General features: G+C 36.2%; 1 protein-coding gene across 1 annotated transcript in view; it reads left to right on the top strand.

Annotated features, from left to right (window-relative positions):
• The window catches only part of LOC123521652 (contactin-6), a 470,227-nt gene that overhangs the window by 183,200 nt on the left and 275,269 nt on the right, over positions 1–11,758 (top strand). Inside the window, exon 3 of the mRNA XM_045289898.1 lies at positions 3,708–3,834. Coding sequence (XP_045145833.1) covers positions 3,708–3,834 — 127 coding nt within the window. The remainder of the gene's footprint in view (positions 1–3,707; positions 3,835–11,758) is intronic.

Below are 11,758 nucleotides of genomic sequence, written 5' to 3'. Positions count from 1 at the left end.
AAAAAAGGAAACCAATTACTCATAGAAGAATAAATTAATTAAAAGAAAAACATTTTAAGCAGAAAGAAAACCTGTAAATAGATCAAGGTCTGATTTTTGATCTCTAGGCATGTCCTTCAGCCAGGACCGATGGGGTGCCATGATTTTTTATGCTTTTAAAGTTAAAACTGTACATATATGTTTTTACTCTGCATTTAAATAAATATTATGAAAGAAGCATGGACATATGGAATATGAATATATAAGCACGTATTTTTTATATTTCTGAGGGGTATATCGTTCACAGTATTCATAGAATAGTCATTCTGTTGTATTTCCTACTTTTTTTTAATATTAGAGAATGCCTGCTGGATGCCATTAGATTTGAAATAAATCATTGGGGCTTGTAACACTTGCACACCCTTGTATTCTTCATAACATTGTAGATTTTTCTTCACTGTCTTCTAGTATAGAATGCTACTGACATAAAATCTAACATTAACCTTATAGGTTTTTTTTCTTTCAGTCTAGTACATGATTTGCTATTTTAGCCTGTTCTTTTTGTAAAGTCTTTAACTTGGAAAAGCATTCATCACTTGAAAAGAACATGTCTAGGTGTTGGGTACTCTCTCTCACATGCTCCAGTGACTTACTGAGTGCATTCTTCCAATTTTGGGAAATTTTCTTGATGAAATACTTTTATATAAATGTTTGATTCTCCAACTCAGGATTATTAAAGATCTTTATGTTGGACCATCTCTATCTATTTTTCATATTCATTATCTTTTCTCCAAGTGTTCCTTTTTCTATTGCATCAAATATTTTTGGTTGTTATTAATTTGACTTTTAGTGCATGTTTGCACCTTTTCTAACCAATGAAGTTTTGATGGTACTGTTGCAATCGTATCCTTAAAAATGCAACCTCCTAATTTATTGTATTGTATTGTTTTGTTTTGATCTCCTCATTGAGCTATTTTGCTTTTTTAAAACTTATGTTCTTATTTTACAGTATGAAACATTTTTTGAAATACTTCCTAGGATGCTTTGAAATGTATTCTTCTTGACTAAATATTTTATCTATCTTTTGTTTGGCACTCTTCTTTCTTTTACTCTTCCAGTATGTTTGCCTACCTGCTTTTCCATTCCTTTTCATTCTCTCCGGGCTTGTGCAGCTCTGTACAGACCATTTGTTTATTCCTTTCAGTTATCATCATTAATTGCTGCCAACTGGGCTATGATACGTGGCAGACATTTATAAGACAACGAAACAGGAGCTGGTACTTCTCCATCTCCATATGTTTGATGTGTTTTTAATTCATTGTTCAGTTTACAGTGTCAATCTGTAATATGGAGTATTCCCTTCCTATCCCTTGATCCTCTACTTTAATAAATATGATGTTATTTTCTAGTGATTAGGTTTTCCTTTTTTTTAAATTGGGGGCTCATACAGCTCTTTTCACAATCCATACATACATCCATTGTGTCAAGCACATTTGTTGCCATAATCATTCTCAAAACATTTGCTTTCTACTTGAGCCCTTGGTATCAGCTCCTTATTTTTCCCCTCCCTCCCACACTCTCTTTTCATCACGAACCCTTGATAATTTATAAATCATTATTTTGTCAAGTCTTACACTGTCTGATATCTCCCTTCACCCACTTTTCTGTTGTCCCTTCCTGAGTGAGGGGGTTATATGTAGATCCTTGTAATTGGTTCCCCCTTTCTACCCCATGTTTCCTCCACCCTCCCAGATCGCCACTCTCACCACTGGGCCTGGGGGTTCATCTGTCCTGAATTCCCTGTGTTTCCAGTTCCTATCTGTAGAGATTGGTCTTTCCTGATGGTGTGTATACAGAGCAAGCCAGGTCATATCCAGCATCTCAATTCTAAAGCACGTTTTGTTTACATTTCTTCTAAGATCAATGTGTTTGTTCTAGTGGCAGTCCATACTCTAGAGTCTTCCCCAGCATGACAATTTGAATACATCAGTTACTCTTTTATCTTTCTTTTCCACTATTCAGATACAACACATATAGGACATTATTATACTGATAGATCATGGCTCAGCTGAGACATATCTTAGTAATAAAAGTTCCATTATACCTTTGCTCTTCAACGTTAGAGACATTTTTTTCCGATTCCCCCATACAGCATGCCATTTGATTTTTTTGCCCGCTGCTTCCAAAGACGTTGATTGTTGTAGAATTAATATCTATTAATTCATCAACTAATTCTACTCAAGTAAAATTAATTTCGGACAACTTCCATTTCTTCACTTATCGTGATATTATTTATTGGTCTACACATGAGGATTTTTGACAGAATACAGAGGTAAAAATAAGGGAATGGGAAACTTCATTACAGAGATTTGGAATTATAATTAACACATATATACTCCACAAATACACACATACATCTAATGACGGGGTCTGGAACCAAGAAATCCTCAACAAGAAATAACAGGAAGTATACATAGCATCCATACCTAGGTTTTACACCATTGTCTGTGGAAAGGAACCAGAATTTTTTAAAGTGATCTAATTCTGTGGTGGAGACAGGGGAAATACAAGATGAACCAGAAACACTTTTCTTTGTGCCCAAACATAAAAGTAGTTCAAGTAAATCAATGTTCAATAAGAAATGTTATGTTTATATTATCTGATTGTTCCTCCCCCCACATACACACATGCACAAACTTACAAAATTACCAAGAAATAAAGGAGATTGATAGTGATAGTTCATAGAAGCCACCTAAATCAAAATAAATATCATCAATAATTAAAAAATCGAAGGCCTATACCACCTACTAAGATACAATATATAGCACACACACACTAACCACCATCTTTTCCATGCCAATTCATCGCACCCTACAGGAGAGGGTAGAACTGCCTTTGAGTTTCTGAGATCATAACTCTTTATGGGAGTAGAAAACCCAGTCTTTTCTTTTTCCCACCAGCTGATAGTTGAACTGCTGCTCTTTAGGACTGCAGCCCAACTCGTAACCACTATGCCACCAGGGCTACCATGAAGACCACAGTAGTACTGAAGCAAATTATTTGTACCAAAGCGGGCAAGATGGTAGAAGGATTTAAGAGATCTGTGGAATTAATATATTCTGGCTGATTTAGGAGTCCTTTGGAAGGTGATTAAAACAAACAAAAAACTAAACAGCAACTTTCATAGAAAATCTCATTAAAATATTGTTTATAGACCAAAACTTTCACCCCACCTTTGGAACACAAGCAGATAGCAACCACCAGGAGCCTTATCCCCCTGTTCCTGAGACCTGGCTGCTCAGAGAATCCTAAATGGAAGGAGACATTACCAAACAAACCCTTGCAATTTTCAAAGGAGTCAAAATAAAGAAAATTCAAGAAAGACTTGGCAAGTGTTTCAAATTGTCAGTTTGATTTTCATCTGGACCTTTTGCTCATAAAAGATCACAACAGGATAAATGGCGAAGTGAGTCCCTAGAATTAAATGTTAGGACTGGATCAATATTAATCTCATAATTTTGATGGTTTTATTGTAGTTTTATATTAAGAGTGATCTTGTTATAAGAAATATAAACGCTCTTTTTTTGAAGTGATAAGATTTGTTTGCATAACCTTAAGTGGTTGAGAAAAATATCTTTATCGCATTTTTTTCCATTTTTTTGGTAAATTTCAGACTATTGTAAAATAAGTCTCTAAATGCATACTTACCTATTCCTTTCTTTTTACAGGTGATGATCTTTTGAGTCGTCCTGTGTTCAGCCAGGAGCCCGAAGATGTCATTTTCCCTTTGGACTCATCCCACTTGGAAATAACTCTGAAGTGTGCTGCGCACGGTTACCCTTTACCCCACTACAGGTAAGGTCCTCCCACTGCTCCCTTTCTTGTCCCTGAGCTAGAGCATCCATACTGTGAAGAGCTTACACGTCATGGTTTTAAACATATCGGTGAATGAATGTTCTCATAGTAAGGTGTCCTGGTGCTCTTTCCAGGAAACGGTAGACTACTAAGGTCAACAGGTAAACCCACCAGCTGTCCCACGTGAGAAAGTTCAGGCGATCTGCTCCCGTACGTATTTAAAACCTCAGAAACCCTACGCAGGACAGCTGAATAGACTCCATGAACTCAATGGCAGTGGTTTTAGTGTGCGTCTATGAAGCTGTGTGCCCCATATGGAAATGACGATATGAACAGGTCTTCAAAGTGTGCCTGCCCTATTACTGCTTTCCAGGTAAATAGTCCTGGCCTCCCTCTCTACCTAAACACTGCTATGATTTTTGGGGGGCGGATTATTTTACTTATTGCTGTGAGTACCACTGAGCCCATTACGACACATAGCAACCTTGGGTACACCACCCTTCCCCTCAATTGTTCTTAGGTTTGAGCCCAATTTTGCAACCACCTGCCAATCCATCAATCTTATCGACAGCCTTTCTCCTTTTACGCTGCACCTTTACCAAGGATGATGCCTTCTCCGTGGACTTTTCTCTACTGATGACATGCCCAAAGTGGTCAGACCTAGTGTCCTGGCCTCTAAGGCGCATTCTGACTCCACTTCTTCAAAAACAGATTTGTTTGTTTTTTGCCATTCTAAGTTTACTTAGAGCCTTGCTATTCTTGAGAGTCTTGCCCTGCGGTATAAATAAAATGAAAAAGCGAAAGCAAGATGCAAGAAAGGAAGGCTCCCGAACACCAGTTTAGTATTCCCACCTTCCTAATTTGAGACTGCTGCTCATAATTTCTCTATGGGCAACGACAGTGAAAATATTGCCGTGAAAGATGTTAATCAAGGCGAGGACGTTTGCTAAAGACAAAATTATGTGATCTCACTGGTATGCCCCTTCAACCAAGAAAGCACTGATTTTTAAAAAGATGTTAAAGGCATGTAAGCATCGTTGGGACAGAAAGACAATTATTATGCTGGGTTACTAGAAGCAAATGGTGATAGTTGCTTTTAAATTACTGGTGGAATAATGAGAAAAGATCAATATGCTTTTATTCCTATTTGTAAATTTACACAAATGGCAGATTTTTATACTTATTGTGGATGTAATTCACACATTTATAAATATACACATGCATAAAATATGGCCATGTAAGAAATACCACAACCAACCCCACTACCATGGAATTGAATAGGCTTACTAAGCCTTTAATTTTTACAGGCGCATATAACCTCATCTTTTTCCATTAAAGCAGCTGGTGGATTCAAAGTACTGATCTTACATTAAGCAGCTCAGCTTGTAACCCATGGCCTCACTTTTAATGGTAAAACCTACTCATGTTGGTATGACTACAGGAACATATATATTAAATAACAAAGCAATTATTATGACTATGGTGTTTAAAACTTTTAAAAGGTCTTAATTATTGTGGTGAAGATGAAAACCACATAAATAAACAGTAACAATTTATAAGTTGCAGTAAAACTGAATGTTGATAAGTAAAAATATTTAGTATTAATATTTTACTTATTAACTTTCAATTATACTGCAACTTAAAATTGTTACTGTTTATGTAAATATTTATTCTTAAATTGCAATTTAGTTAAATTAGTTTAGTGCACTAAGCTAGAATCAATTCTCTTTAATAGACCTAATTTCAAAATTTTCTTTTCACAAAAAATGAACTGAGGAGCCAAGTCATTGTGTTGCACAGACTAGAACTTATCTACCTGTAGGGAGGAGTCCCTGGATGGTGCAAATGGCTAACACATTAAGCAACTAGCTGAAAATTTGGAGTCAAGTTCTCCCAATGGTGCCTTAAGAGAAAGGCCTGCTGAACTACTTCTGAAAAATCAGCCACTGAAACCCCAGTGGAGCTCAGTGCTACCCTGACATAGGGTCTTCAAGAGACATAGCTGACTCACAGGCAACCTTTTGTTTGTTTATTTGTTTTAGCTTTAGGTAACCCCAATCAATGAAACACATCTGTTAAGGGAAGATCACTCGTGTCACAAATTGGTTCACCTATCTCAAAGTGTTCGTTTCAATATTCCTTAAATGCTGCCCTGTCTTATTTAACATACGATCTGCTATATAAACATCAGATTGCCATAGTTTTCAAAGATACCTAATACATAAAGTTGAAATTCTACTTTTGAGAGCTAATATAATTTACCACAGGATTTGGACAAATTTATTAAAGTAGAAAAGAATACATGGATTCCTATGAAATAAGGAGCAATTGCTAAGTAGGATAAATTAATAAATAGAGGTCGCACTTATATAAAATACGTTTTGACATGCAGGAGAGACAAAAATATATAAAGCATGGTTTCTCCACATTATTTACTCCAAAATTTGTCTATAAGAAGTAGATGTTATGAAAAGGCCTCAAACCCAATGGCCAGTTACTGTGGCTTAGGAGTATGGCTTAGCACATTCTGAGTATTATATTCTAAATAGTCTTAGACAAAGTTTTAAAAAAGAAAGTGAAATAAGAACAGAGTTTAATGCTTAAATGTCAGACTTGGACCTAGTGTCATTTGTCATAAAGCAAAGGACAAAGGGAATTCGGATTCTGTATGTGGCAATAAAAGATGAACATTTAGCTTTAGTATGGCCCTTTCTTACTTTAATTTGATAACAAAACTTACTAATGGCCATATTCACCTTAGGAGACCTGGTGGCAAATTCTTCATGATACACATTGCTTGAGATTCTTTGGAGATAGTATGATGCAATATAGAAGATATTGTAAGTGTACAGTTCTAGTCACAGTGCCTATCAGACCATACTTGACCTTGATAACATAATCCTCTCTTCCATGGCACCATATTTCTAAATTGTAAAGTATAGGGTAGACTTAAGGTTACTTTTTTTTCCCATTTTAGGAAATAAAACCTTAGGGATAAAAAATAAGCATGATTTTTTAAATAAGCATAGCTTGAGAAGTAGTTAAAAGCAATTATGTCTAATGTTACTTCAAGTGTTGTAAACACCTTTACAAACAGAATTTAAGTAAAACTAGAAAACAAAGAAATGTATGTCAAGTCTCAACAGAAGAATTCCCATAAAAAGTATTTGCTTCTATACCTTTAAAGCAAATTAAAAAAAACTTGAAATAGAGAAGTAAAATGTGTTGTCCAAAGATGGTGTGTTGTGAACTTATTTGTACCTGTAAAAGTGCATTAGAAAGTTCTACGGGCAACACTAAGAGGAAATAGATAACTGATAGATAGATAGATAGATAGATAGATTTATACATACATTTATGCCCTGCATACTATGTCCCTCTGGCAACATCTAACTGCATATATATCTGTTTTTCTAGCCCCTTAAAATCTATTCTATTAAACACTTGAATTACATGCAATGGCTCATAATTACAAATGGTTCTTTCTTTTTTTATGCTCATCAAAATGATTGTTCTCACTATTGTTATGTTAAAGTACTTCAGCTTATCTGGAAGCATTTAAAGTTTCTTTTTTGTTTTTTAAATGAATAGAAGTGTATCCTATATACTATTTATACTAAGAAGAAACCTTTGACATACTAACATTCAAGATTTCCTAACTCTATCATGTACAAGAGGGTACCTAAAAAACTTAGAAGAAAGCTCCACTGATCAGAGCTTTCATAGTAAGCATTCTTCTCACTAGTGGGGCATCCAGCAACTCGCTCTGAGCTAGTGCACCCAGTAACCTTGCCTGGAAAAGTTATCTTTGGTCACCGTGAATTTTTTTTTTTAATCAATTTATTGGGGCTCATACAATTCATCACAATACATAGATCAATTGTGTAAAGCACATCTATACATTTGTTGCCCTCATTATTCCCAAAATTCGCTTGCCTCTTGGGTTCCCAGAATCAGCTCATTTTCCTTTTTTCCCCTCCCCCTCCCTTCCTCCTCTGCTCTCCCCCATGCACCCTTGATAATTTATAAATTATTATTGTATCTTATATTACACTGCCCGGTGTCACCGTGAATTTTTGCATAAGAGAAGTTTTGCTTAACCTTATTTTTTTGTGATGGCTGACTTAAGAAAACAGTGTACAGCTGTGAAATTTTGTTTTCTGCTTGGGAAAAATGTTGCAGAACTGTTGTGCTGTTGAACACAGCTTACAAAGAGAGTGCTATAGGAAAAAACTCAAGTGCTCAAGTGATTTTCTTGTTTCAAAGAAAGTGAAATGTCAACTGATGCCAAACCTAAATGTTGACAAAATTGGTGTATTTGTGCTTAAAGACTGGCGATGGACCAATGAAGAGATGGGGAAGATATCTGGTATCTTGGAGCTTGGTTGAGTGAATTTCCAGGAAGATTTGAGGATGAGACGGGTCACTGAAAAAATTGTGCCTCAGGTTCTGACTGACCAGGAAAAAGAGCATTGAGTGGAAACATGCCATGCTTTTGAAGAACAGCTCTGAATTGATCCAGACTTTTTTTTCCCAAGAGACATGGTGCTAATTTGTATAGATATAGATATAGATGTGAGGGGGCTAGTGCATTCAGAATTCTTTCCACCAGGTCAGACTGTTAATCAAGCTTTCTATTTATATGTTCTGAAACAATTGCATTACAGTGTGAGACAAAAAAGGCCTTATTTGTGGCAAATGATAAGTAAAAGCAGTGAAGAAAAAAATGAGGGAGGTGCTGCCAGCCAACCAAACAGATGAGTTTGAAATTTTATGCCATGAATGGAATTGCAGATTTGAAAAATGTAGTAAGTGTAATGGAGAGTACTTTGAAGGTGATAAGGTTTTTTAAAAATTAAATACATAGCTTTGAAACAATTTCCACTTTATTTTGAGTTCCCCTCAAATGTACAAATTTGACTTAGAGACAGACTTAGCGATGGAATTAATCCTTAACCCAGAGAATGTCAACTCATATAATGTCCTGTTTCACACAATTGATTGTGGATGTTAAGTGAGTGTATATATGTATGTATATATATGAAAAATAAGAAGAATGAGCAATAGAGGTTTGTTTTAAGGGCTTTGTTCACAAGATTGTGAGGACTGTCAACACCGAGGCCTTTAGAAGCAGGCACTAGAAACTCCAACAAACTAAGTGTGACATCTTGGTGACCAGGGGAGGAACTAGAAACTCTGATGGGATGCCTCTGTGATATAATTTTGAGGCAGGTTCCTTTCTTCTCAGGAAACCTGTCTTCATCCCTAACATCTACAAAGGATCACATATGACCACTCAGACTGTGAAGGCTAATCTGCTTTACTTAAAGTCCACTGATTCAAATGTTAATCCATGTAAAGATCTTCATAGCAACATTTAGAATAGTATTTGATTTTTTTTTAAGTGGGCACTAGCCTAGCGTAGTTAAAATAAAATTAACTATCAAAAATTTTCTATGTGTTTAAAACCTTGTCGGTGATTCACCCTCTGATGCATGTTAGACCTAATATGGTTTTCAACATTTTCTCTGGATTTTTACTTTTTGTTTCTGTAGATTGGGGTTTATCTGAGATGTGTTATGTCATTGGTAGTCACCCTCTTGAATTTTTGTTACATATTTTTCAGTATAGGAAACCAGGATTGATGAACAGCAAGTAGAGGGGCAGCAAGTAGAATAAGGGTTTCTGGGGAGCACAGTGGCGGTGGTGCTGGAGGGGGGCAGTGGTGAGGGGAAGTAAAGGGGAGCTGATATCAAGGAGTTCAGGAAGGAAAAGAATGTTTTGAAACTGACTGTCGTAGCAATTGTACAATACTGCTTGATGTGATTGACCTACAGAATGATATGATATCTGTATTAAATGGTTTTGAAAATAAAAAAGTTCTAGGGAAATCCCTTAGTAATGAGTAATTTCAACTCAGAACAAAGATTTTATTGAGTGGAAATGAAATAAAGACATCAAAACATTATTTCTTCATTGGAGCCACTATCTTTCAATATCATAGAGGATTTGTGACATATCTCCATTTGCCACCATCATCAGAGTTAGCTCTTTCTTTAATTTAGTCTGGTCTATCTTAGTCATGAAAACCAAGGATGGGAGCCTCCAGGATGGATTCCAACTCAATGTAAAGAAACAAAAATGTTTACAACTAGAATAATAGACATTATGACAAAGAAAAGATTGGAGTTGTCAAGTATTTCCTTTTACTTAGATTTATAATCAATGCTCAAAGGAGCAGTAGTCAAGAAACCAAACAACTTGATTGGCCCTGAGCAAATCTGCTGCAAACAGAGCTAGTTAAATATTTAAAGAGCAAGGTTATCACTTTAAAGGCCAAAGTGAGTCTGCCCTGCTTACAGCCATGCTATTTTCAATTGCCTCATGTGGATGGGACAGTTGGACAATGAATAAGAAGAAAGGGGGAAATATGATGCTTTTGAGTAATAGTGTTGGAGAAGAATGTTTGGACTACCAGAAGAACAAACATTTGTCTTGGAAGATGCACAATCAAAATGCTACTTAGAAGCAATGTGAAGATTTGGTCTTAGATATTTGAGATATGTTATTAGCCTTGAGTGCTACTATGATGCTGAAAAAATTTTAGCAGAATTTCCAAATTAAGATTGAATAGGAAAAGCCTGGAAATCTAATCCCATAACAAACAAATAAAAACCCTATACTCACAAAAGCCTTATCCCAATGTACATAAGTTCAATACAGGTCAGGGCTGATGTGGCAGCAAATAACAATAATGAATTATGAAAAATAATCGATTCTTAGATCCTTTCTAAAGGTTCAATGAGGGGACCATAAATACATTGTGGTAGTTACATGATCTGGTGTCAGTTTTAGGATTCAGAGTGAAAAGATGGATGGAGTCTAGCCTGTCAACCAAGTCATACCCAATGAGGCCTTTGTGTGGTCATGGCCTACTCCTGAAGATTCTGGGAACTCCTGTATTCCTCTCTGGAGGGGGGAGACACACACTCTCTCTGCTCAGTCTCTGCAAGAAATTCTTGTTGACAAGCCACGTGGAGACAGGCTGTTGGCAACCAGAGCATCAAAGCTGGAGAAACCACATGGAGACCCCTACCAGCACTGGGACGACTCTACCGCCACTGGATCCACAAGACTTTTCACCCACTGGCCTGTGATCTTCCAGCATTCGGCATCATTGCTTGTGTTGTGTGACTCTGAAGAGGGATTTATAGATTGGTCCTGGGTATATGGGCTAATATCAGACTTATGGGCTTGGACTGGACTGGGCTAGGGTGCTTTCTCAATGTACAATTGCTCTTGTATGTAAAGTTCTTTCTTATAGACATACAAGTGTCTATGAATTTGTTTCTCTAGTCAACCCAGACTAACACATACATACTTATAGCAAGTGCTTCATGTTGAATTTGTAACAAGGCCTACTTTAAAAATCCATTGAAATATATGAACATACACAGGCAGCAAATGACCATAACCTCAAGGCATCATATTATGGGCACATAACTAAGAATAGTGAATGATGTAACCCAGCAAAAGGTCATGCTATTTTTCAGGATTCATTATGTTTCCTGTAGTACTGTGACATCCATATGATTAGAACAGTCATTTAAAGCATACTTCCTAGTATGCTTTATATGAAATAACTCTTAGGTATGCAAATCCATCAGTAACATATGTATGGCAATTGCTTGAATTGCTTAATGTTGTTTCTCCATTTATTTAAACATATTAATTAGATCAAAGCTCACACTAGGAGTCGAGCCTATGATCTACATGCATAGTTTGAAAATCATTGTACCAAAGTGATTAGAATGATTATAAGGATACTGTGAAAAATCCATTTGCTGCAGCTAAACCAACAACTTTGAATTTGTCTTGAAAAACAATTACCAACCTTAATTAAGAGCATGTAATGATGACAGCA

This window comes from Echinops telfairi, unplaced genomic scaffold (genome assembly GCF_000313985.2).
Source record: "Echinops telfairi isolate 266 unplaced genomic scaffold, ASM31398v2 ScPeMD7_31;HRSCAF=116, whole genome shotgun sequence".
Classification (NCBI taxonomy): Eukaryota; Metazoa; Chordata; class Mammalia; order Afrosoricida; family Tenrecidae; genus Echinops; species Echinops telfairi.
The sequence above is the reverse complement of the archived record's forward strand: the minus strand, read 5'-3'. Positions and strand labels throughout refer to the sequence as shown.